The sequence below is a fragment of the Triplophysa dalaica genome, chromosome 25 (assembly GCF_015846415.1).
Source record: "Triplophysa dalaica isolate WHDGS20190420 chromosome 25, ASM1584641v1, whole genome shotgun sequence".
NCBI classification, from domain to species: domain Eukaryota; kingdom Metazoa; phylum Chordata; class Actinopteri; order Cypriniformes; family Nemacheilidae; genus Triplophysa; species Triplophysa dalaica.
This window is the reverse complement of record NC_079566.1, coordinates 2,872,049-2,899,838: the sequence shown is the minus strand read 5'-3', so window position 1 is coordinate 2,899,838 and position 27,790 is coordinate 2,872,049. Positions and strand designations below refer to the sequence as shown.

At 42.9% G+C, this 27,790-nt stretch overlaps 1 protein-coding gene across 1 annotated transcript; it reads right to left on the bottom strand.

Annotated features, from left to right (window-relative positions):
* On the bottom strand, positions 1-27,708 carry foxo6b (forkhead box O6 b). Its single transcript, XM_056740805.1, has 2 exons — positions 26,508-27,708; positions 1-4,428 (listed from the first exon to the last, which is right to left on the bottom strand). Exons 1-2 carry the CDS (start codon positions 26,973-26,975, stop codon positions 2,758-2,760), a joined length of 2,139 nt encoding a protein of 712 aa, XP_056596783.1. The 5' UTR covers positions 26,976-27,708; the 3' UTR covers positions 1-2,757.
* Between the last annotated feature and the right edge of the window lie 82 nt (positions 27,709-27,790).

The window sequence follows — 27,790 nt, the reverse complement described above, 5'->3', positions numbered from 1 at the left end:
ACAAGATGAGCAGATACATCATTTAAAAAAGGAAATAAAACAGATATTTGCTTGTCAAAAATATTATACAATTTTCTCAATACAGAGTTTTTGTACAGCATGAAACAGAAATGAACGGTAATAGAATCATGATCTTGTCATATAGATGAATGAAATACAAGAGCTCCATACCGTCACCCACAAACCCACCTTTATACCCAATAAATATAAACTGTGTATATTATATTATTGATAGGCCAGGCAGTGTAAATACCAGGGCACAATTTCAATGAATTTTCATACATCAGGTACGTCACTGTGCTACAGACACACACACGCACACGCACACATGAGGTGGAGCTCACAAGCAGACGTGGACCAGCGATCAAAATCGCAGCTGGATCACAACAGACACTGGCCACCTCGAAGAAGAACATAAAGATGAGGATGAAAAAGAGAATCGGATCGAGACAGGGTTCATTGTCCTTGGCAGGAAAGAGAAACAGTGAGAAAGAGGGATGGCTATCTGATCGGGCCATGTGAGAAACGCTGTGGAGGGCCACTTGACATTTGGCCTGATTCAAACAAGCCTGCTGAGGAAAGCTACTCTGACAGACTCTCTCTCTCTCACACACACACACGCTCAGTCTCCACATGTTAGGGCTTTTTCTCTCAAGCAAGTCCTTTTCAACTCATTGTAACCACCTTCCCCATTTTTGTGTCATTCATGTACGCTTCATTAAATTTTAAGCACAACATAAAGCTCGCCTCCAAGTCATGTCGTCTCCATGGATCCATTATCTCAGCCTCTGAGAAAGACAGCATCTTTTACCAAAAATTGCACTTTACATAAATCATGGTAGACAAAAGCAAGATACAATGGTACAAAGATACAAAGAGCGGACAAAATAACCAAAACACCCAACGCTATATAAATAAGAAGCTGTTGCCGTTGTTTACGTCTTGAAATGCCGAAGGAACAAATGCCTCCAATTCTAAACGCACAATGAAGCTTCTGGAATCTTCTGAACTCCAGAATGTTCCGTAAAGAACATTTGATATGTTTCCATAAACAGAAAAACTGATAATGTTCAAATTTGCCCACGAGAGTTTATGTGGAATTGTGCTTGGACCGTGTTGAATCTCGCCATCCTTAAAAAGCCTGCCCGTTTTTGAGTCAGGCTAAGTTTGCTCTTGTTGCTTCTGTGCTAACGGTTGGACACTTTTTGTGTTGACCTTCTGTATATCTAGTGGCTTTAATATCGTAAGACATTTGGGAAGTACACTGTATGTGTAAATGCGTCCCATATGTTTTCTTCAACTTCACAGAGTCAGTCTTTCCTTTGGGATACTTGGTGTTGCATTACATTCCGAATGAACAGACACACGCTTGCACTTAATTACCGGAGTCTGTATAATCACTGGATAAAGGCAATATGATAGGGGAAAGTCTGTATAGCACCCTGATGGAATTAATCAGCATGTAATTCACTAGCGTGTAGCGCACAAAAGCACGGATGATGGTGGGATACAGTCGTTCAGTAAATGTCCTGACCTGGTCTTCGCGACCTGAAGCCTGATGTGAGACGCCTTGCCTTTGTGACCTTGAGGTAGCACTAGCATTGAATAGTTACTTTGTCAAGCTGGTGCAACGTAAACTCATTAAAGATAAATTTCCTAATTCCAGCTCTGTATTAAATTAACGCACAGTTAATGGGGGCTGACAAGGCTTCAAATTTGATCAATCGGCATTGATTAGCTAAAGTAACACCAGCTTAGGCAGGAGGATAATGCAGCCAAATGAAGCCAGTGCATTGGCTGCTGACACAGGAAGTTAGGCCGAGGTGAACCAGGAAAGAGCTATGCACAGGATGTGCGGTGGTGTTGGATCGTTCCTTATTTCATTACGGGCAAATGCTTTAGAAATTCGCAGAATGGAGAGGAAGGGGCACGGTGAGAATATTTGCATTTCTCCTTTTCCCCCCTCTTATCTCTCCATCTCTGCCTTCCCCAGCTCCCCCACTTACTGCAGAGTGACTTTAATCATCACTTTCGCCAAAACACATTAATGCGTTGTGTGTCCGGGGGAAAAACAGCGCTGCGTACTCCCAGCATCACATTCTATTTGCAACAGTGATGCATAGCTGGTGCATTACTTTGGAGATTAAAAAGGATATGCTGAATATCAATAGAGTGTGTCTGATGGATGACTGTCCTGGCCCACAATAAAGGGACATCCAATAGACCTCCTTGAGAGGAGGCGCATACATTTAGCAAAGAAAAGCAGCTCCACACTCGCACGCTCACCACGCGCCCGCACACACTGACGAGTACACGAATGACGGCACGGACACTCAGACAGCTATAGCGACTGCTCAATCCTGTACTCATGTTCAGCAAAACAACACCAACGCTTAATTATTTATTTACTTTTTTTTGTTCAGGAAGGATAACAAAGTCGTTTGCATACATTAAACCCGGGCCAGCGGACAATGCGATTCCTCTCAGGTCGCGGGGTGGTCGTTACAGCATCGGAATGGATGGCGACAGATGTAAAGTGCTTCTGAGCGTTTGCCCAGAAAGAGATGGAGTTGATGAATCGACCACAAACTGAAGGACATGAACCACAAAAAGGACTCTTAGGGCGCTATGACATTATTCCACAGCGGGAAAACACAGTCAGAGGGAGAAGGGAGGGGATTTTAAGGGGATAACAATCCAGAATCTGACATCAGCAAAAGGGAATGTCGGTCAAATTGTTCATTTTAGTCCCCCCCTTCACCCGGGAACCCAGCTCTGGCTGTTATGTGATTGTTGAGATCCTGCAAATGCCCCCATTCCCATCCCCAAACCCATGCCAACCCCCTGCGACAGCGTGCCATCAAAGTTAAAATCTATTCCTTCTGTCGAGTCCATGAAGTCATTCAGGAGGATGGATTCTACGTCACAATCCAGACTGCTCTGATGCACTTCCATCTCCAGCTCGGCCTGCAACCGGTCGTGAGGATCCTGGTGATGGCTTGCGTGGTGGTTGCCATGGTAATTAGCATTCTGGGTCGGGTGGTGGTAGTACCCGTGCCAGGGCTCCGTCATACCCTGGTGCAGGTGGGAGCCTGGGTACGACTGATGGCGAGGTGCTGAGGCCAGACGGCAGGGGTCCTGGGGAACGTCCAAGACGCTGGCGGGGTTTGGAGGCAGGGCAGTGGAGGGAAGGTGAGCGCGTGGGCCATAAAGGCTCTGTGATTTGTGATTGTAGGGTTGTAACATGTCTTGGTTGACCCTCGGAGAAAGGTCAGCTTGTCTGGAGTTGTTGTGTTGCATGTGATTGTGCATGTGATTGGGACTAGCATTGAGTTTGTGCTCGTGAGATTGAACGTAGTCGTGGCCACGGTGATGCTTGTGACCGTGACTGTAGTCGAGACCCGGATGATGCTTACTGTGAGCTTGACTGGGATTGTGATGATGGCTTGAGTTTTGCTCATGCGATACTCCTTGGCCGTTGTGAAGACTTTGACTGGGATTGTGATTGAGGCCATGCTCACGGTTATGATTGTGGTTCTGGCTGTGATTGTGACTCTGATTGTGGACATGAGAGTGCACGGCACTGTTAGATTGTGACAGAAGCGAATGAGACGCTCCTCCTTGCCCCACGACCATGTCTTTAGCACAGTATTGTGGCCCACCAGCGAGCAGACTTTCAAGGGCATTGTTCTCGGAGTATGCTCTAAGAGCACGCTGGAAGCTGGTTGGCTTGTTTTCCTGGATGGTCTGCATAGGCGTATGATGCCTAAGCATGCCCATAGACGGTTGGCCATAGACCGTTCCACAGTAGGAGCTCTCTCCCTTGGTCCCAGTGCCGTAGTGGTAGCCATTGCGCTTGAGTGGCAGAGGCTGGGAGTAGCCTTCTTCCAAGCTGATGGCTCCCGTAAGATCGGCTAAGTGCGGCAGCTCGACGGATGGACAGTGTCCCCCTGTTCCCAGGGCTGGGGATCTAGTGCTGGTGGGGCTAGGGTAGAGACGTGGGGAGGCTGAGCAGGACAGCCCCCCTTCCTCTGGTTCATCTGGCTCTGCCTCAGCCAGAATAGGTGAGAGGCATCCACTTAGCGTTGACGCAGAAGAGCTAGTTCTGGAGTGGAGGTCTGACCAAGCATCAAACTCCTCACCTCCAACTCCAATTGCTCCCTTACCAGCTGGGCTTCCGTGTTCCGGTGAGCCCTGTAATCCGGGCCCTCCAAGCTCTCTGCCCATTCCCGCAGCTCTTTTTCGACTGACTCTGCCTCGGCTCTTTAGGTACTTAGTGCCATTGTCCATAGAAACAGCTCTCCGGCGGGGACCTTTGCCCATCTTTCCGCCCTCTGGGTTAAGCATCCACCAGGAACTTTTTCCGGTTCCCTCGTTTTGCACACGGATGAAGCGGGTGTGTAAAGAGAGGTTGTGTCTGATAGAGTTCTGTAAAAAGAAGAAAACAAGAAGAAACGAGATGTTAGGAATCACGTTTTAAACTACAATTTAATTCTTTCTCTTGGGATATGGATATAAAGATATTTAAACAAAAAGGAAAAAATCCCCAAGTGTCATTCAATTGCATTCAAATGACCTGATTCAGCATGCTAATTTTACACAGGAATAATCCTTCTGTGAAGACGCATTTGGGGGGGGGGGCACGGTGCACGAAGAGGTGAAACCCCTCTTGGCTGCTCAATCGAATCAATACTGTAAGCAGACCGGCTCCACCAAGCTGCACGCTTTCTCTGACTCACACTGCAGCTAGCCAAGCCGAGTCCACACGCACATCAAACCGTAGTCAAGGTTACCCAAATGAATCACACGTGGCAACCTGATCACAGACTCCTCTATCGATTGCAGTCTTGGGGAAATATGAGGGAAAGCCAGAGAGTGAGACGAAAAAGCGAGAGCGAGGCGTGATTTTGGCACACTAGCGATCCTGGAGGAGCACCAGACAAAGGAAACAAAAATCAGAGAGAGAGAGCTTCAGTTGTACAGATGCAGCAGAGAAATGCTTCTCCTCCTTTGGTATACTACAACAGTAGAGTCTTGAATGTTAATGAATTAGCACATTATATTTTTAAAAAGAACCTCAAACACTGTACGGTATTCCATAGCATTCATAGTTTTTTCCTTTACCTATATGAATTTATTTGTATTACTTATTTATTATTATTTTTCTATTTGTGTTTGTTTCATCGTGAAAAATTCTAATCACCTATATATTTTGTATATCAACTAGGCTACATGTGTTATGTAAATCAACAGGTTTGACACTGAAGTGTGTGTCGTGGCCTTTGCTTACTATATAAAGCCCCTCCAAAAAAAATCGCTAGGAAAACAAAGAGAGGCCATCCACTGACACAGTATGGTTAGTTACAACAACGTCTCAGTTTTCTATCCATCCCTCTGTGGAAAAATGTGGCAGGGCCAAATCCTTCAATCTGCTTCTCCCTGTTGAGTGTTCTCACCACAGTACACTTGTGTTCACACCATACAGTGAACTTAGTAGATCTCCCTCACCGTCTTTCTCTCTTCAGCAGGAGAATCATATCTGTCTATCAAATTCTCAACAATACCAGCAATCCATACAATGTGTTGACATGTGTACACAGCAACATTAATGTAGTGAGAGCACCGCGCACACACACAACCGGTCTCTCGCTCTCAAAGCTGCACGGCTTCTCAAGTGTTAGCTCTCTCTAACACGCTCATTCATCTCCTTCACTGTGTCGCTGCATTTGTTTATCACTCTCTTTTCAATCTCACTCATTCCGCCACAAATCACAGCACTAATTTCATTCACCTGCTCCAGCTGAAGAAAGAAAGAAGGAATGCAAATAAGACCAAACAAATTCACTTCCTGTCCCTCAATCATCCACAATACGATTATGCTTCAAGTGTGTCTCTCGGCCCATCTATACTCAGTAATCCCCCGTCGCAACCCTTTACGGAAAGCGACCTCTTGTTTTCCGCGGCGATTCTGAGAACCATTACTGCTCACGGGAGCGGTCAGATATCCGTCACTGAAAAGAGCCAATTACCTCGCCGAAATTTACACTACAGCTGGATATCGACTGAAAAGCAGGCTAATCTGAGAGAGCGTGCTGCTTCACTGTCACCTCACACCTGAGGGGCTAATTCTTCCCCCAACGTTCGCTGCTTTTGAGGCGCTTCCATTCGGAGCCGTGAGAAATTGAATAAGCGAGATGTATTTACGTCCCCTCACCCAAGAACACCCCCCCCAGGATGAGCCTTTATTCTCCACCAGCTATTCCGGCAAATTACACGAGCCCACGTGCCGGTGAAAGAGCCAGATGCTTCCTGGGTCGACTTAATCAAAGCCAAATTGAAGCGCGGTGTCACCGGCGGCAACCGTGAGCCGAAACAACCTGCGCGAGGTGATCTGAGCGCGACGCCCTGACAGCTTCGGCAGCCGAGCTCTGTTGCGGGGGTAACCATGACTACCGTGGAAACGGAGGAAGAGAGGAGTTACGCGCGAGAAGCCGAGGCAAGAGAAAGGCAGATGCCGTTTGATGCTGCAGGTAAACTGCAAACAGCCTTTCATCCCTGACAGTCAGACGACTCGCCCAACTCGCAGGAGAGCTTCAATCATCGGCAGTCATGGCGTCGCTTGAGCTGTCTCACAGGAACAGTGATTAGCAAGTCAACTATAGGCTGCGTGACTTCACAGTAGCTACCAGCGCCCCGCCACTCCGCGGAACGGCTCACCACACAGCCGTCTGCACATGAGCTTGTTGTAGAAAGCTCGCATTTTTTAAACATGACAACTCTCAGACTTGAAAGGCAGTTTAGTCTCTGAAAAGATACCGTACTGCCTCCATTAAGTCAGGGGGAAGAGGCAGAGCGCCGGGTGCTTTTCTCCGTGGCTGTGGTGCTTGATGAAAGCAGATTATTCATGAAGTCACAATTGCTGTGGTAGTGTGGCCTGTGGTGAGGTTATAAATAGCAGGTCTGTGGTTCACAATTTGACCCAGACACCTTCAAGCTCCTCTGCGTCTGAGTCATTCGCTGGCCATACAGCGCAGCATCTACTTGTGTCTCTTATAGCCTACACCCAAATTTTACACTTACACTCTCAAAAGCTATCTGCGACTAGACGACAAAAGTACCCTGTCGAAAAAAACTGCCTGCAGTCAGCTGGTTAGGCTCATTTGTCAGAGCTGGTCAGAACGGATGTTGACAAAGTACAGTATTTCAAAGCATTTGCAATTCGAAGAAATAAAAGAATAATACAATAAATTCGGAGATCGTCAAACGTCTGATAGATTTGGATCCTGTTGAAGCTAGGATGAACTCTAGTAACCTCCAGATATTCAAATCTGTTCACACTCTCAAACATTCCAAACATCTACATGAAAAGACTCCGCACAGGTAACATTCAAACACGGCCCTTACACTTTCAAACATCCCCACAAAACAGAAAACTCTGATTTAATCCCCTCCAGCAGGCATAATCCAGAGAAATCTGGAGCTAATCCTGGTTAAATCTGGCCGCCCCATGGTTGACAGTGACCCCTGGAACACAACAAAGTAATGGGGATTGAGAGGATCATATGTCGGCCAGCCAGGAGGTGCATAGAGACAGCGATGATGGCCGTAAACATTGCCATAAAGTTTAAACGGGAATTATTAGGAGAATTTCATCTCATGACATTTAAAGCTGTTTCTAAAGCTGTAGGGTTTCTTTTGTACAGCTGAGAAAGCTTTAAGATTCTTTAGTTTGGAGGATTCTAACTGGATCATGGGATTTTTTGAGCTCTTAAACCTATAACCTAAACCAAAACACAACAACATAAAAACAGGCACAAAGTTTACCGTCGTGATATAAAACGTTAATCTACATAAAATGTACCATACAAACCAAATCTGTTAAACGGTATCTTTGTCAGTAACAAAGCAAAAATTAAATCTCGGCATGTCACAGTTGGTCCAAAGATACCCATGAGCACTTTATCGAGATTAAACCAAGTAACCGATTCCTCCAAAAGTCATCAGACTGACAGAGTGCAGTGTGACGTTAAAGTGTGTCGCTGAAAACTAAATGAGAACGTTTTTCATTTATGCTAATAAGGAGGTTTATAACCCAAGATCATTACCTATTTGACAGCCTGGCGCCATTGGTCACATCCACCCTCTTGTTTTCGCGGTAGGCACGTCTGCCCATGACAAGTTATGAAAGTCATAAAAGCGACTGCTTTTACATGGAAAGTGGCTTAACAATTCCCCTGGCACGCCAAAGACAAACCAACATGTTTTGGGTGGTTTCAAGGGACGGTTTCAACACTTACATTAACGCAGCGGTTTGTCAGTGGTCGGTTCTACAAGCAAATGGAAAAAAGAGAATCACAAAGAAGTGTGGCTGAATCTTAAAAGATTTTATACTATGAAATCTGGGATTGCTCCCTACCCTGCCATACTTTAACCTTAAACTTCAAGAAATGAATCCCCTGAGGTATATGATCCATTCACGAAGAAACTTTATCAAATGATGCTATGACACATTGGATTAGCGCTTAATGAATGAGACTTGTGGAACAATGTGTTTTTCTGTTCTCTGAGGTTCGAACAAACATAAGGGAAAGAAGTAAGGAAAGTGATGTCCAGCCAAAGAGTGGATCAAGAGAATTTTAGACAAGTTGCTTGTTGTGAGAACGTATCACGTCACACCCAGTGAGGAGTACTTGCGCCTCTACACTTGAGTACAGACAAAAGACACGACTTACGTCTACCCAAAGTTTGATCAAACCACTCAGGGTAGCGTACGCCAAACATCCCGTTTTTCATCTTAAAGACGCGTCCTAATTTAGCGAGCAGCCTCCTCCGAGTATTCAAGGCACGGTTCTGTTTTACATTCTGCCCAGCGTTCCATTCGACGCGGTTCGGAACGCACGGCTCGTGTGTTGGGGGATTGTTCTGTCGAGCATTCTTGTGCGCTCGCAGGACTGGAAAAGCTGTTTTCAGTAGCGTTCACCCATTATTTATTAATCCATTTCACACAGCCAGCAGTCATTATGCATGCTACTGTCAATGGGTATCTCTCTGCCTCGCATTTATTTGATAATAAGCACAAGTGGGGTAAGAGATAAAAGCGCTGACTGCATTCATTGTGCGTGAGGGAGAGCGCGAGAGAGGCCTCCTGCAGGCGAGGAGACTTAAAATGAGAGTTCTGTGTGGGAACGGGGCGCGTCTGCTAAGCCTGTCTGGAGGCAATCGATGGAAATTAGCCAACGCTAAAGATGCACTTCCTGTGAGTGATGTCACGGGCGCTGCTCGGCTGTTCGGGGAGAAAGAAAAGAACTTGCGGGCGATTAATGGAAGGGCTGGAAAGCTGAAAGGTGTAGACAATATGACGGCTCAATACGACGGTATGAAATTCCGGCACCGAGCGGGCCAAATACGACATAATGATGCAGGCGGAACTTTGATAACAATGCTGTTTTAGGCAAATGTATTTAGGTGTTGTACCAAGAAATGAAAAATCACCACAAATATATATATCTTATAAATCTTTATAAATCTTTTTCCATACAGCGCAACCATTCCCGTCAAGCTCAGATGGCAACAGTAGTAGTCCACGTAAAAATGATTGTTCTTTTCCTGAGACATAGGCGTGAGTTCATAAAGACACAACTGTCATTTCGGTTGAACTATTCCCTCTTCAAATAAACAATTTTAACCATTTAACAATTTAAGAAGCACAGTACTCGTATCTTTAAAACCGAGCTGATCATTACAGCCAACCCTTAGGCGACAGAAGGCCTTTCTCTCCTCCCGCTTCCCTGTGGACGCCCACCCTCCATAGGGAGCGTGGTGGAAGGGAGGGGCTGCGTCTGGAGCTCTAGCCTAACCTGAGAGAGGTACAGCGGGCAAGGAAAAGGAGCCGAGGCCTCCGGGGGCCTGTAGGTGGGAGCAGCCAGCGAGTGCGCTCCATCCCCTTGGACCGAACTCTAATTGGAGCTTCTGGGTGAGCCGGGCCAAGTTCCCTGGGAGAGGGGAGAGCCTGGAGGGGGGAGGGAGGGGAGCGGGAGGAAGTGAAGGATGGTCGGATAAAGGAAAAAGAGGGGAGGGAGGTTTAAAAATAGAGCGGGCAGATTAAGGAGCATCTGAGAGCAGTGCAGGGGATCGGAAAATCCGTCCCGCGTGCCAGAGCTGACCAGACCTCCGGGCATGAAAGCCCGCTCTTCGGCGTGGAGTAGCTGGGCAGGGTGTAGAGCAGCCGCCCCCTGGCATACGTTTGCCCGGCCATGGGGTGGCACGCGGCCCGGACTGGAGCTGTGCTGAGATCAGCGTTAGCCTGAACCAGCGACAGTCACAAGCTAAGCTTTCACACAACAGGTGGAGAGAACAGACACCTGTGGGAAATCACACACACTGAACGCCTTACACCTGGGTTTTATATGCACACACGCACATGTCTTGTTGCAGTATAAATGCTGTTGTGATAGAACAACACTTAAATAACACTAAACCCTTCTGTTCACATCTAACAAAGTAATGGCAGTTTTATACAGCATTCACTGTAACAACGATTTTCTTAAATGATTTGAAATGTAATTTACAACACAATCTAACAGCAATTCATAACTATTTTATGTTTTAGCATAAAGTTGCTACCCAACAGCGACAGTTGTATCGTTTTTTTGTCACACTGTAAGAATTTGCTACCTTGTAAAATAGGAGTTCCAGTTTCCAAATCTAATTTTAATCATAAATTTCCTAATAAAAATGAACCATGTTATGTTTATTTTGTAAGGGTTTGCGAATAAAATGTTAAAAACTAGCTTAATTGAAGCTATAATTTTTGCATGTGTATCATGTTTTAATGAATATTAGATCGTGTTAATAGGAATATTGGATGAAAGTGTGATTTTTAGTAGGAAAATTGGATTGACGTGCTGCTTTGGAGTAATTCATCACACAGATGAAGTCTGCACCGCCATTCTCTTACCAAACACAAACGCGGACAGCTATGACTGACTTTATCATAGAGCACAAAGTCGTCCTCTGTTCTAAACAGAGCATGCACAATTAATTACTAAATCATTAATTAAGTCACGCATGGATTATTTCGGTTGCAGGGCGTGGAATGAGCCGATCGCTTTAATAAATAGACTGGGATGCACCTGGTCACGTGATTGTTAATTAAAACCCAGTTACATTAATAACCCCTAAACGTATCGCTTTCATCTGAAATATTTAAGTGGACGGGCAAGAACGCGGATTTAGTCGTAACCAAGAAAAATGCCTCGGATGTCACAGTGCTGTATACGGGCGTACAAAAGATTTTGCATACATGAACACACACACACATACTCGTGCTCTGTAAGCCTGGCACATAGGGTCCGCTCATTACAACAATGCCAAGCTACCGGTTGCTAAGGAGACCTGTGGGAGAGGGAGGGATCCTGTTGCTATGGCAGCAGCCCGCTTGCTGCCAACTGTCTTTCCCCATGAGACCTGACCATAGTAGACGGAGAAAAGGGGAATGAAAGAGAATAACGTGGGGAACTCGACGCTGGAGAGCCGGAGTGCGCGTAAGGGTGCGCGGGGGGTGCGTGAAGGGTTACGGGTAAGATGTTGAAAGAGACAGACTTTATAAAGAACACAGCGAGCGGAGTAGCAATGGAGGAGGGGTTGCAGACAAACCACAAAACCGGGGGAGAGAATGCGCTGTGAAAATTGATAGAGTTGGAAGTGAGGAAAATAAAAGACTGGCTTGTAAAGAGGCCAAGTGAGGGCGCCTTCCGGAGCGCCATTTTTAGACATTCTTTCCCATGAAACGGCTCGCCGGCTTACCGCACCACGTCCTATTGTGCTGCTCTGCCGGTGACGGCTCAAGATGGCCGTAAACTACATCGAATTGGTGAAAGTGAAAACTTGAGCGGGCTGAACGTCACCCGCTAGTGTGCGCTGGCACGAAGTGACCCGGCCACTGATTAAACTACATCACAGTCCTCCAATGTTGGTCTTGAAACGAGCGCTGTAAAAGGCAGACATAAAAGTAATAAGATTAAGAGTTTAATATATGGGCAACAGAAATAAACACATAAATAATTTGTTGCTTGATATTGCTTAATAGTGTTAAAAATATAACAGTCCAATTACAATCCTAAAGAGAATTATTTTAACAGACAGCATAGCGTTAATGTACACCTTAAAGCAGTGCGATAATGCCGTGAATTCTGAATATATTTTTGTTTTTCGACGACTAAAATTGTATCTCTGTTCTTGAAGGAAAGCTGAACAATCGTCACGTTACCTACAAATGTGGTTAGACTGGTATAAAACTCAGATAGTTTTAGTTAAGTTAGTCAACATTGGTAGTTTCCTCATTAAGTGCTATAGCACATCGCAGATCTAACTTATTAAAGCTTCACCTGATACCAGCGACGTGTCATAACAGGTGTGTCTGATTAAAGACTTGACAGGATACAAATTAATTATGCTGCACTGCGCAAAAGATTCATTAAACAACAAATTCAGACGAGAGGCAAGAAGTAACATGGCGACAATCAATACCGCTGTGAAATTCAACGGCGCTACTGCGGCAACAACATCCTGGAGCAGGCGCTGATGGAGAAATGGTGGAACTATGCAGAGAAAAAAGCTGATATTGATCAAGCTTAGGGTCAAACGAGGAGAGAGAGAGAACGAATCTACTGTCTCAGATGTAAATGGGGTTTTTGGCTGCAATGGGATGAGAATTGGTTCCATACTGCCTTGCTCCTTGGCTCTGTGAGTTTTTTGGGTTTGAGTAGGGCTCTCTTGACAGTGCTGTTTAAATGAGAGACAGAGGAGCGCTGGCACATATTCTCCAACAGATAAAATTGGAATAAAGTTGCTTTCGGAATACCGAAGCTATACGGAATCTAGGAATACTTTCCTCGGCTTCACACGCAGACTGGCAACGCCGGGCGAATCTCACAACAATGGATGTTAAAGACATCTCTCATCCTCATGTGTGTCTGTTTCTCATTCAGAGGGAATGTGGCGTCTGTCTCGCTCTTCTAGAGAACGGGAGTCTGGCCCTCCACATGGACACACACACGCACATGCACAAACTCTTTCGGTCGTTTGTTTCTGCACACATTTCAAGAAACAGACATTATTGACTTATTCATGCATTCGTTTGTTTCACGAGCGCAGCACGTCTGGCATTCCCGATCTCCTTCATTGCCTCGATCTCTTTACCAGGGTTGTAGGGTTCATCACGGCCATCTTTCTCTCATTCTACACGGACGTCAATTTGCTGTCTGTCTGTTTGGTATCACTTCTCTCCGTTAGATTTCTGCCTTTCCACCTTCACTTATTCTTAACGCCATTATCCTTATCATGGAATCGAGAAAGAAAATGTGTGCTCTCTGGTTTCTTGATGGTGAGCTTACAGGTGACTTTAAATATGAGGCTGCATTTAAACATTCAATCATTTTGTTTCCATTTAAATATACCACTTTAGTCTTAGACATCTTTTAAAAAGTAAATAAATGAATAATTATATAGCGCGTTTTACAATGTTGCGTTGTTTCAGCCGCTTTACAGGACGAAAAAAAAAGGAGCTCAGAAGGTGGTTGACACAGAATTGCTTTATGTAAAGAGTAAGACCATTCTAATAAGACAGTGTAAATGGAAATTCGTGATGTCTGAGCTAATCTAATATCAGCAGTCTCCCAGTGAGCAAGCCAACGCAGCCCAGTGGCGAGGAACCCTAACTCAGATGAGGAAAAAGAGGAGAAAAAAACCTTGGGAGAAACGAGTCTCAGCCAGGAGGGCCAGATCTCCTCTGACGTGTTACAGCTGCACCCAGCAACTATCTAGATATACATGTTGGTCACATGGGGTGTCGAGTAGGTTTGTCTGGTTTGCATGCTTCAGATACAGTAGTCTCTAGTTGTGAATGTCATAGACATGTATACACATAGATGCCTCATTAGCGGCTGTGTGCAGCAGTTGAGTTAGGAATCTACATATGTGTATCTATGGTCAGTACTACACCAATCTGTAGACTAAAAGCTTAATTATTCATTCATTTCAAAAATAGCTGTTTATTTTTTCCTACTTACATTTTGAGTTTTACCACCTCTGAGGTTACAATTTTTTTATTTTTTAAGTACAATATATTTTTTTTCAAAGTTCTATAATACGGCAATAATATCATTATGGTGATCAACGTGTTGTGACATATCATTTCACAGTTATAAAATGTGGACGTGCTCAGATAATTTGCTTCATATTCAAATCTTTTGATGGCGGACCTTCAACGTGTCTCTGTTTATAGTTTCAGATCTCTCCAAACTGTTCTCAGATCTGGTCTGACACTGTGGAGGAGACGCGGGGTCTTTCTCTCAGCAAAAACATCACAAGGCTTCCCCGTGTATTGTCGGCGCTGTCTGGGAGAAACAATTGAGATATTGAGTAGATCTGGTTTGTGATTTTTCGTCTCATTCGACGTCTGAATGTATGGGAAAACGTAAGGTGGGTCCACATTTCTTCCAACAAAGACAGCCCAATTAAGTCAACTTCAGTTAGGGTCTGTGTGCAGGAGAGAGGGGCGGAGAGAGCGAGCAGCCAAGACAGAGGCGGTCCATAAAAGCGTCTAACGAAGGGGAAAAGGAAGGGAAAATAGAGGAAGAGGGGTAAAAGAGGAGAGCGACTTTGTAGCCGAAGCGATGCAACTCTTTCTCGTCTTTTTTTTAACTCCTCAATGGGAAGACGTATGAAATATTAATAACAGCTCCAGCCATCGACTTCAGAGGCCCGCGCTAAAACTTACTGTCTAATGAGACTCAGCTCATGAATTGCTAATGAGGATGCTTGGAATGTGTGTTTTAAGTGTTTGTGTATGCGGGCGTATGTTGTGCGGTGGGGGAGGGGTCATTTGAGCGCGCGTGTGTGTGTGTGCGCGCTCGGGGGTGCATGGTGGGGGGGTTATGAGGAATGTGAAGTCTTTGGGAGAGTTAACGGAGAACTTCATTAAAGGCTCACGTCTATTCACACACACATCAGAATATTCAACAGCCTTTAAATACATTCACGTATCACTTCAGTATGTGTGAATGACGGACAAAATATCATTTTAGAATGATTTTCTAACATAAATTTGGGTCTTTGGTACACAAAGTGCTCTCATATGGCTCCAGAAGACTTTGAATATTGCATCCAAATCTTAAAGGGACAGTTCATCCAAAAATGACAATTCATTTCAACATTTCCTGACTCTCGTGTTATTGCAAACCTGTAGGACTTTCTTTCTTCTGCGGAGCACAACAGAAGTTATTTTGATATCTGTGTAAGGTTGATAACCAAACAACACTGAGCTCCATTGACATCCATGTTATGAACACAAAAACCGTTGAGACATTTCTCAAAATATATTCGTATGTGTTACATTGAAGAAAGAGTCACGAATGGGTTTGAGGGGGGAAATTACAACACACCCTTTATTTTGGGGCACACTATCCCTTTAAGAAATCGGTGGCTTTTAGTCATTTTTGCTGTTTGACAGCGAATTCACATGGAAAACAAAAGCATGAACATTCTCGCAGAATAAAGAAAGTACTTCAGGTTTGGAGCATGATAGTTATTTAATGATGTTTTTTTGGATCCTTAAAGGTATAGTTCACTTAAATATAAAGCAAAGGGTAGATTCACCAATTGTACGATCTACTATCTTACCTCATTTCTGACCTCTGCCATGTAATTTAACTAGGACAGCTAAGGAGCATCTACATCCCATATGCACATTTTTCATGCTTTCTTACACTAATAAACGCAGCATTTCTGCCACAATTGCACGAGTGCGTTATTGTAACGTAAGCGTAACAGTAAAAGAGAGGTTTTAACTCTGAAGTGCTGAGGTCTGCTAATGCACATGCGATGGAGAGATGACGCGTCAGTCAGGGTTTATTCATGTATAAATGGGGACTGCGTTATGCCTCCCTTCATATATGTGTGCGTATGTGCGCATGTGTGTGTTTCTTTCCGTCTGAGTGGCGCTGTCGGTGAGCATCGCTCAGATTCAGCTCGGCAGGCTGAGCACATCATTAATGGAGACAAGAGGGAGAGAGAGAGAGAGAGAGAGAGGGATACAGAGGCACTAAAGGAAGTACAGAGACAAGGGTCAAGTTACACAGAGGTTAGAGAGAGTTTGGCTATATTTGTACTGATTACTGTGTACTTCTAAGTGTTCACTGAATACACCATACTGTTTTAAAATACTAAAACGCATTAACATTGAACATTTTAATGTTATATCTTCTGTCATATGATCTGCATGTATTTCAGCCCCACTATCAACTATTTTGTATTTTTTGTAATCCAAGATTTCAAAACATCCCGGGGTGTAAACACACCTGTTTACCTTTATTTGAATAAGCCCTGTGTTAAGGGTTGTTCACACTATGGACTATAAATTAAAAAAATATATTAGTTTTAAAAATGAATGAATGAATTAGTTCTTAAAGGGATAGTTCACACAAAAATGTTGTTGTTGTCACTCTCTAGTTCTAAATACCTTTATAAATGTATTTGTTTGGTTGAACACAGAGAAAGATCTACTACCATTGTGGTCGAAAGTGCCCCATAACTGTTCACCGTCCTACATTCTTTAAAACATCCTATTTTGTGCTCAAACCAAAAAAAATTGATTAAATCATTTTTCTATTATGGTAGTCAATGTGGTCCAAGAACTGTCTGTAAGCATTCTTCCAAATATCCTTCTCTGTGTTCATCAAAACAAAGAAATGTATACAGATTTGGAGCAACAATTTTGGGGGAACTATCCCTTTAATTTACAATCATTTTTCCTTTTTTGTTTTTATTTTCTTCATCAATTTCAAACAATATTGTGGCTTCTCTTTATCACGTAATTTGATTTTATTGTTTTATATATGGATATATTCAGTATAGTAAGCCCAGTTGCACACCAAACAGTTTCAGGATATTTGCATATAAGCAACAAACCAGTAGAGCAGTTATACAGAGGAAAATATACAAAGAGAGAAGGAAAATGAGAAATGTTAAACTATTAACCGTCACCACTGGGGGAAAGAAAGAAAGAGAGAGATGAGTTTGAGGTCTGGATGGATATGAAGAGAGACGGCAGTGTGCTTGCGTGACTGTGAACCGTGAGCCGGCCGGACCGCATTCCTCTCCTCTCAAGCCGAAAACTAAGATGCCTAAAGCCAATGTCAGTGTTCACAATGACATACTACTGTACTTCACTTACTGTTACTTTACTATGCAAATGTTCCTTCATCACACACATCACACCGCACAACTTCTGCGGTTGAGCTGAGGAATCATTTTCAGCAGGGAACTTCAACGTAAGGACTAGAATGTTTTGATGTTTTATTTTAATATTTGAGACATATACTTTCTTTGTGTCAGACTATGAATAATATAGTGTGGTTAGGGAGTATAATATTATGGTACGCACAGCACTAAAGGAAGGAGGCAACAAAATCAGCTCATTGTTTTTGACAGAACTAAATCCTTTCAAACATTATAAAGGATAGATTTAACCACATGTCTTTCTGGTTTCTACCACTCTTTACACAAACAACATTTGTTATGTTTCATTCCCTCTGGGTTTTGTACAATCCTCCTTTCATTGGCATTATTTAATACACAGATTCATTTTGCTATTAACACACTGATGGAGTGCAATAGTAAGACATCAAAGACGATGAGCTTAATGAAATCCAGGAGAACGCAACGTTTGAATAGAAGCTATAAATCAAAAGGGACAATAATGTAACCGATGTCTGAGGGGTAGAAATAGATGCATTTAAATACAAAATGAGAGCTCCCTTAAACAGGAAGTAAGTTGGATATTATTTTGTTTTTTAATTCAGGTAGGACCTTTACAAAATACCCACAAGAAATACTGTAGACATGATCTGACTGAGGCGTTAGTGATAAGGACAAGATCGACAGAGGGATTGGTCATTAAAAGTGTGTAGAAGAGAGAAATCATAAAAACCGCAGAGACACGCGGAGAGAAAAAAAGCCCAGCGAGACGCGAGGAGACGTGGGACACAGGGTTCATTCCAGGCTATGTGTCGTGTCTGAGAGTTAGCGGTGACATGGGCAGCATATTAAACGCTCGGGCCTGTAGCCTGACCCATTTTCATCAAACTGACAAACAAAATCCACACACTGTCTGCTCCACATGTACACACATCACCACAGTCATACCAGCGTATCGGCCGCTCACTTATGCAAATAAATATATGAGCCAGAAATATAAACATGAAGAACGCAGGGTTTTATTTTTGTTCCATAAATTACATGATGCCTGATCTTATACCCCTGATAATTAAATAATAATTAAATTGTTAAATAATCTGTTAAATAGTCCCTAACCATAGATATTCTGCACTAGTGTTGGGAAACGAAAATCTAATTCTGGAAGATTAAGGAATCAGAAAATTCATATTTCAATTCCTCTTATCAATTCCTGCGTGTAAATTTTAAGAAACATTAACTTGTGATCTAATGATATCTCAATAAAAGACAAAAAAAATACAAAACACGATTGCTGTTTGTGTGTGTATATACAGTATAGCTGCGAAACTAATATCAAGACTATTGTGGTATTTGTTTACGCGAAATGGTCATTTTGGTTATATTCTGTGAACTATTTACAATATTTTTAGGAAAAGTTCAAAAAAGATTTTTTATGTGATAACCTGGATTTTAATACTTTTTCATGTTTCTTGTCATGCTTTCAGTCTTTGCTGTTGGATGACTTTGTCACTCCTGTAGTCTGATTTTGTTGAAATTCAACAGACACTAGACTGCAATGGACACAATACATCTATAAATTACGATTAAATGAACATTTGGAATGCTCTCTTAATGTTTTTACATATATTGTATAATACATACATATAAACAGTATATATTTTGTTTTTCAAACCAGTCAATACCATCAAGTTAAATATCTAAATGTTTTGGAAATTTGGAATGGAAACTGGAAATGATGAAATTCAAACAATACCTAACCCTGTTCGGCACTAAGTGATAGTTCCTCAGACAGTTCAGCAGTTCAAGAGAGATGTGTTATATTACTGTCTTAAGATGTCAGAGCAAAAGTTTTACATACATTTTAGTAACCACCCAGTGCAACGTAGCAACCACCAGTCCAAATATTCAAAACACCTTAGCAACTGTTTAGCAACGCCATGGCAACCCCCATCATCATTGTGATGCACGGTCAAGCCCCACACACATCTTCCTCAGAATGAGTTTCTGTCCTCAAAGCTTTGTTTTCATTGTTGTCAAATTAATTGAGGTCCAGTATCAGGGTATCAAAGATTTAGATTTATATATGACACCAGAATAGCCAAGCAGGCTGTGATTGGTGCCTTTAGATGTCAATCAGACAGTCTTTGGGAATGAGTTGTGCAGGTGGCTAATGGAGACTCAGAAGGGTCAGAAGCCGGTTTCTAAAGCCGGCCTGAGGATGAAGCTGAAACACGCCGGCGGACCGCACTCTCCGCATGCATTAATCATAGCTGCTCTCCTCTCGCCCATTACATCTCATCAATCTCAGTTTGCCCAGTGGTCCGGTGGGGGGAAATCTTATGAAGACCTGATTAAATATGTAAGCAGCTGATAATAGCAGCACATGCCAGGCTTCAGAGTCAATTGTCTTTAATGCGTAGAGCGCATAGGAAGCGTGTAAGAGAGTGCAGCGAGGGTCAGAGGTCGCCAGTGCGCTGCTGTTTCCAAAGTTTTACATGGACGACATCGTCAGGTGAAAAATCGCAGCGTTTGATTATAATAAAGAAAAATGACGCTTATTTAAATTTGTGGGTTTTCTGTGAGGGTTTGATTTAGGGGGTACAATGTACAGTTTGTACAGTCTAAAAGTCATAATGTCTATGGAAAGTCCCCCCAATGTATAAAAAACGTTTGTGTGTGTGTGTGTGTGTGTGTGTGTGTGCGTGCATGTGTGTGTGCGTGTGTTTGTGTGTGTGTGTGTGTGTGGAGCTTCATGGCTTTAATTAAGGTGGAATCAGAGCAGGATCTGTGCAGTCGTGATAATGAGCCTCATCTGAATTATTAACAAGAACTGCACCGCTACTGCACGTCAATAGCACCGCACAATGCGTGTGAATAAAAATATATTGGGGCTTTGAACATTTAATGTAGCTTTCATTTGTTTTGCCAAACATTACTTTAGTCATCATCCGATTGTTTTGATAGAGTTTCGCTCTAGCATCGTCTGATAGCCCCGCCTCCCATCCGCTACGTAAGCGAAACTGTGAAGTGTCCCCAGGTCCGCACTTCATATTTTCAGTTGAAAAAGTGTATCATCCGGGTACATAAAGTGCACTTCATTTTTAAGAAATTGTCAATGTGAACGCACTACTCGCACTATTTAAACGGTGTAGCATAGGGCATAAGTGCACAATTTGGGACGCACCTTTAGTCTTTAGTCCAGCATAACACTATACTAGTGGCTAATGTGATATACGGGCGTAGATCATCTTAAGAGCATAAAATTCTACAAAATAGATAAAGAAAACCAGTAACACTTTAAATAAAGGTTCCCTTCATAAAGCATTTATAAATGTGTTCATTAATGACTAATAAGACATTTTCAAATGCATTATAAAGCAGTTATAACTGCACGAATAAAAAGGGGGATTCTAACGAAATACCTGCCAAATAGTGAGCCATTTTTGACACATATGTTATAAATCCTTAATTAATGTATTTATTCATTCTTTTTTTGCAAAATGAGGCTGATGTCATGTTGGTTTTCCTTATTATTGTATATTTCATATCTTATGTCACTTTTCAAACCATGTAAGTAGGCATGAAAAAATATGCTTTGGGTAAGCATCATGATCTGAAGGCATTCTTGGGGGCAGCGTAAGACATTCGGGATCGGATCAAGTTAACAACATTGTTTAAAAAGTTTAAGTTAAGATATTAAAAACAATAATAATAAAAAGCAATATACAGTCTCCCATCTGACAGCCTCATTTTGCAAATAAATAATGAATAAATACATTTATTAAACATTTATAACATGCAAGTCAAAAATGGCTCAGTATTTGTCAGGTATTTATCAGAATCCCTTTTTTGACACAGTTATAACTGCTTTATATTGCATTTGTAAATGACTTATTAATGATTAATGAACACACTTATCACTGCTTCATAAAGGGAACCTGAAAAGTGTTACCAGAAAACTTTCACGGTTTCTCAAGACAATCTTCACTTGTGTCGTCTAAAGCTGTGAAGGACGTTTAGTCTGTAGCTCTGAGAATCATTAAACGACCTTCATTTTCCAAGCATCAGATTCTTTACCCAGCGGTCTCTGTCACATTCAGATGCCTCTGACTTTAAGGTTCTTTAGCATTTCACCCAGTCAGTACACATTAGCACAACAACTGAGCAAGAGTTTGGCTTACTCATATCCCAGGGCATTCCACCATGATGCATTTGGTAACACATGAGGTTGCCAGGTGGAGTTAAACCCCTCCTCCAGAAAACAGGATCTTTTTACTGTCTCGGATTAGTTTTACAGAGCCAGACATTTAACTATCTCATCCACTTTCCAGCAGATTTTGGCTAGGAACTGAGACTGCCGGAGTGTCATAAATAAAAAGACCAACCACAGTTGTGACCATGACCAGTATATCTAAAACGTACATATCTACCTCAAATATACCGTTATGATCATGAATAAACATTATTTTCATTGTAATTTAATGCCTTGTGTAAAACTGAACACATTCCATGTTTGATATGAACTCCCATACACATGCATTTCTATAATCCTGTATTTTTAGGTTTAAACTAAATTGTGTCATCATTAGCATGTTAGGACCATTCAACCTCTTTACGGTATAAGAAGTCACTCTCTTCCAGAATTATTCAGCTCCTCTGGATGGCAAACTTACAGTCATTTCTTATACAGGGTCTTTGTGGTCGTAACAGTGACAGTGCTTCTCCAGAGCCGAAGCCGGCCAAGTGAACCACAGCTCTGGCCAAACGGCCTGGCACCGAGACCTGTCCCGCATCAATGCCAGGCCCGTGAGCACGGCTCCAGCTGGGGTGACAGAGGAGCTCCGGCCACTAAATTACAGCTTGTGTCTCTTTTGATTTCTTACACCGTCTTTAGTCTTGTACAGTACCCCTTTTCTCAGATTTGATATTATTATTATCAGAGCTGGAAATAGGGGATTGAAGCCAGGTTGTGAATTACTGGGGGGAGGAGTTCCAGCTCAAACATGTATAGAGGATTTCCATCTTTCATTTGGGTAGTAGATACATATGCAAATTGTGCCACAGAAATATAGAGGGAACTTTGAATCTGTGGTTTAAAAATATACAATATGTCTCCAACTAGAGGAATCCAAGCCATTGTTACTATTTATTTAATTTGATTATTCTAGACACCATTGACATTAAATTGAGAACAAATGGAGGCCTTTGTGTTTCAGGAGAGATCTAACCAATGTATAACCTTCACAGATTTGCCAAAAAACTAAAGTCTGAGATGTTAATACAAGCACATCATTGTGATTCAATTCATATAGTGTAAGACCAACTACTGTATCCGTGTTGTGTTATTCACACTTGTTTTATAGTTAAAAGTACCACAGGGATGATGTGTTTGGAATGCAAAACCCAGAAGCGAGTTTGCATTTTAGCACTTTGGGTTCCATCACCCCAAAGTCAATGGATTTTTCGAATGGTTTTTAAATGTGTGAAATAAGACATGTGGTGAACAAAACCTCAACATTTTCACAATTTGTGACACACCAGTTATAACCTGCTTGTGGTTTTTACAGTGTCTTAAAAACGTCATTTGCTAACTAAGTCGATGATATTGTCGGGGACGTCATCATGCATTCAAATGAACATGGTTCACTGAGGATCACTGAGTAGTTACTTATCAAGGAACAAGTTTTTTATCAAGTTTTGTGGGAGGCTTGGTGGTGGCGATCGTGCTGTAGTGTGTTTATAACCTGTGAAAGAGCGGATACTACATAGCTGGTGCTACTTTGATTACATTTATCAAATCTGAGCATCCTATTCTTGACCTAGAAAAGAGGAATGTCTGAGCACATGCATTTTACTCTGGATTAAGACCGATGGCTGGTGTCCACTTAAGGGTACTGTATGTTTCAGTACAGTATGTTATGCAATAATTTGCGTCTCGATTGACAGAAGTTGATAATGGTACAAAAATAGCGAACCGTTCCACTTTTGGGGACCCTTCAGGTGGGGTACATCGCACAGTAGTCTGGTGTAACTTGTGTGCGTAAGACGTTGTAAAAATTGGGACACAGTGTTGTATACAGTTTAACGTTCACTTTCAATAACATTTGAACGCATTTCTAGCGAGAAATTAATATCGTAGTTTTTGGATATGTTACTACCTGTTGCCAAGGCAATCTCTATTTATGATTCAATTAAAATTACTATGGAATTTTTGCAGCACCGCTCAGACCGTTCAGCCGAATGCTCCATATTCTTTTGAATCGCTCTGGCGGTACTATCAGACAAGCCTATTTGGCTGATAAGGAAGCAATAAGGCAACAAGCCCCCTCAGTAATGTTGGCGCTCGATGACGTCGATCGCTACTTTCTGGCAAATACCATGGGCCTCATCTATAAAATGTTGTCTAAACGCGTTTGCGCTTTCTATCAGATGTGAGATGTATAAATCACAAATGATTGTGAAATTGCGCACAGCTGAACAGTTTTAGATCTCCACCTTTTAATGATGTCTAATTAACGTCATTGACATATAAAAGAGCACACGTCAACATCCAAATCCTATACTAAGAAAAAATGTGTCTGCTCGGAACCTGACGTGGTGCTATGCACTTTTCGACGTCATAGACCGTTTTTATAGATGTGAACGTTGCCGTTTATATTTGCAAATCTGTCCGTACGCAGGTTTTATAAATGAGCCCCCACATCTATCAAGTAAGGGTACTGTTGACCGTACTGTACTGCTTAGTGGAAACGAGGCATAAAATTATATATTAATCATAACGTCTGGAACAATCTAGAAGTCCTTTATAAACCGTATTAGACACACCTGTAGAAGCAGTGAACCCCAGCACTCAACTGAAATAAATCAAAGACAATAAATACCTGGGAAGGATCTGATCCTCAACAGATGCTGTGAGTAACCGGATGTGACACACTTTTGGTACACTGTTACATGAGATGCCTCACATCACCGGGCTTTTCCAAAAACCTCGTGTTACGCCACACATAAATAAGAATGTGCACATAAAAGCGAAAAAACTCCAGCATGGCATTCCCCCATCAACCGCAAGCATTGGTCATTTGAATGAGCTGTGTGTGTCTGTGTGTGTAAGCGTTCTTCAGGGCCCTCCTGCCCATCCAACCCCTCGCAGAAAACCCAAACCTATTAATAGCAGCTAATTGATGCCAAAGACGGCAAGGCTGGATGTCCGAGTCGGGCCTGCCAAGAGACACAAAACCGGCTGCCACAGACTCTCAGATGGGATTACACAACACTCAAGAGTGCTATTATGGCCGTGCTTGAATCTGATGTTTCTCAAAACCTGCCATTGAGATAGCTATACACACATCTGTCCGTGTGTACATGACATATAGTTTCGTTTTATAAGAGAGAGCATGTCAGGAGTTTCCATACATTTGGAGGTAAACATGTGTACAGTATGTGTGTTTGTGTGCATATCTGGGTATTTGTGAGTATTGTTTGTGTGCGTGTAGGCACGCATGTGTCAGAATTAAATACGTATTAAAATTCAGCGCCAACTGTTCCAGGGCCAACATGTGTGAGCATGTGGGTCTGTTTTCCACAACCTTATTTTGATCGAATCAAGTTGTTTTTCTCCATTTTCGCCAACCAATCAGTTCTCTCGCCCTGTTGCAGAGCCTTATGGGAACATATGACTGACATACAGCTGCACATCCCTGGGCGGCACAAACAAGTCGAGAGGAATTAAAGCAGATTTAATTTCAGTTTAAAACTACAGGCTTAAGATTAGTTTAGCCAATCTCTTTGTTGTCAGTCCCGATGAGAAAACAAGCATCCGGGGAGAGGTAAATATCCCTATTGGAAATATTAAAAATCTGTTTTGATGATGTAACAAAAGGCCCTCGTGCATCAACTATTGCACATACTTAAAAAAACAACCAAAATATTCTCTAGGACAAGATGAAACTATACGAATACAGGTCATTCTCTCAAACCAAGAACAAAAATGTATTTTTTTTATGGTTATACTTCAAAACAATGTTGTATTGTAAACTGTATTAAAATGTGAAATAATTCTTAAAATAAGTATTCAATTATTAAATGTATTAATTAATGTTACACAGTTTTTTTCTGAAGTTTTGTATTTGATATATAAATAACCAAATGCAAAAAAAATATATTTAGTTATCTCCAAATTGGAATATTGTCTGTTTTTATCTTTTTATGAACAAAAAGCCAGAATCTGACACAGATCAGTTGAAGAAGGTGGTTCTTCATCATCTGACATTAGGATTATTTGGATGTTTTTAGATTTGATCCTGGTGATCTAAAATGTTTGCCAGAAAGCCACAAAATAAAACTGATTTCACATTCAGTGTCTGACTGTCATTTTGTAACTTAGATGTTGATGCTCTCAAAGAGAGAGAGAGAGAGAGAGAGAGAGAGAGAGAGAGACATTGGTCCCTCGGGTTCTTCCTATGGTCTGTTTGTAGTGAGAGCATGTGCAGTTAGAAATATCCCATCTCATGTAATTAAAATCTTTGAAACACATGAACAACTGTAATATCCAGTGCGTTTTCTTCGTTTGCCAGCCAATGTGGTGTAATTGTGCGGTCGCGTTTGCTTCACTAAATAACACTCTTGGATTATGTAATGTTTTAATTACAGTTTTATACCGCCTATTTTATTTCCCATAGTCTTTGGATGGCAGTCAGGATTGAAGATGAGACTGAAGGGAGAGGCGGGTGGGGGGTTAGAGTGCTGGAGATCTCAGAGCAGACTGACAGGCGTGCGTGGCCGACGAGCGTGGAAACTGACCGGACCCACGCGTGTCCCCCAGGTGACCTGCCTGCCTCCTCCGTTGCATTACAGGCACGGCGCGCACATTCGAAACCAATCCATTGACAGCGTCACAATGCACATCGTTGCGTCATACACGCCTCATTGCGTCGCAAACACACAATATAACGGATGCGCGATATTGTAAGGCGATTAAAGCACTAAGGCGATGAACCCATTGAACTCTGCCCCTCCTGCTTAACGTTAAACAAAAAACAACGTTGTTGTGAAGGCCAGAGGTTCCCTTTCACCAAAACGTGCCAGTGGAATACACGCACACACCGGCGGTACCTGTGTATGTACGTATTTGGCATGAGCGGCCACAATGTGCCATCGTTTTTCACCATGCTTAATACGCACTCGCAAAGGTACACGCCAAGCGCACAGCATCGTGCAATGACAACATTTCATCATGTGTAATAAAACCGTACCTTCCAGCCCGCTGAGCTATTGCTGTCTCCTTTATCCTTGAAATAGGGTACGAAACGCACCATCCAGTCATAGATCTGAGATAAGGTCAGCCTTTTATCTGGGGTGCTCTCAATGGCACGCGTGATCAGATCCGCGTACGACTGGTTCCCCCACGCGTTCCGTCTCGACGACTTGGATTTGCGCAGCTGCCCGGCCACATCCAGCGCCGCGCCGGACATGCAAGCGGGGGCGGCCGCGATAGGGGCAGGGGCGCCGGCTGGATGCTTGAACTCCGTCGGCGCCCCTCCGCTCAGACACGCCGGCACGTTGCGCGTCTCCACTTTGACGGTCGCTACGGGCAGCGCTCGGTTTTCCTCCTCCGGACACGGCAGTGGCCAGGTGCACGACCTCGGGCGGCAGTGTGGTTCGTAGTCGGTTTCCAGTTCAACCTGATGCGCGTCTAATCCACCGCTCTCCATCATTAACATGCTGCTTTTGAGCTTCAGGCAAGGTCAAGAGAAAAAAACACACAAAAACAAAAAGCGCCCTTATATCCAAAGAGGATGGATGGATGGATGGACTGGACTGTAAGAAATCTGTGTCCGTGCTCTTTTACGCCAAATGCAATACGCGAATAAAAGCAGAAGCGCCGAGAGCTGTGAATAGACTGGTCATTGTATCTGCTATAAAACACTAAACGCGCAAATGCATCCGATGCATCACGACGTGCAACAGTCTGTCTTCCATATTACCAAACAATTCACACGCGAGCGGGTGTCCATAGGGCTGAGGTGCTGAAATCACACACCCATCGCTGAAGCCGCTGTGCCAAATCTCAGTCTTTCACATGTAAAGTCCCTCTAATCGCGCACTCGCACCAACTGTTGAGCGCTCTGACAGACGCGCCGGGCAAAGCCTGCAAATCTATCTCATCAAGGAGGGCGAAATCAATTGACTTCCTCTGGAGTCTGGCCACAGTTTCCGTGTGTCTGTAGATCTCTCGCTCTTGTTTTCCTGCAGATTTGAGACCGGTTTCTCACGCGAGCTCAGCCGCTCTCACGGATAGTAGACGCGGCGCGCAAAGGGAGACCGCAGAGCGTCTTTTCCCGATAATTAAAAAGACGCCGCTTCCCCGAGCCGAAATTTCTCGTCACTCTTGGTTAGATGAAATATTCAGACGAGCATTCCTGTAACGTCGGTTCACGCCTGTTTGCGGATGACTAGACGGCTCTGTAGCGGCGGATAAATGCAGCTATCAGATAATTGGATGGCGCTCGAATCGAGTCACTCCCTCCAGAACAGG

What these genes read in the sequence shown, in the direction of transcription:
- foxo6b (XM_056740805.1), bottom strand. Translation starts at nt 26,975, where the DNA reads ATGTTAATGATGGAGAGCGGTGGATTAGACGCGCATCAGGTTGAACTG. An exon ending in ATAGCTCAGCGGGCTGGAAG is followed by an intron (nt 4,429 to 26,507) that starts GTACGGTTTTAT and finishes TTCTTTTTACAG; the next exon opens with AACTCTATCAGACACAACCT.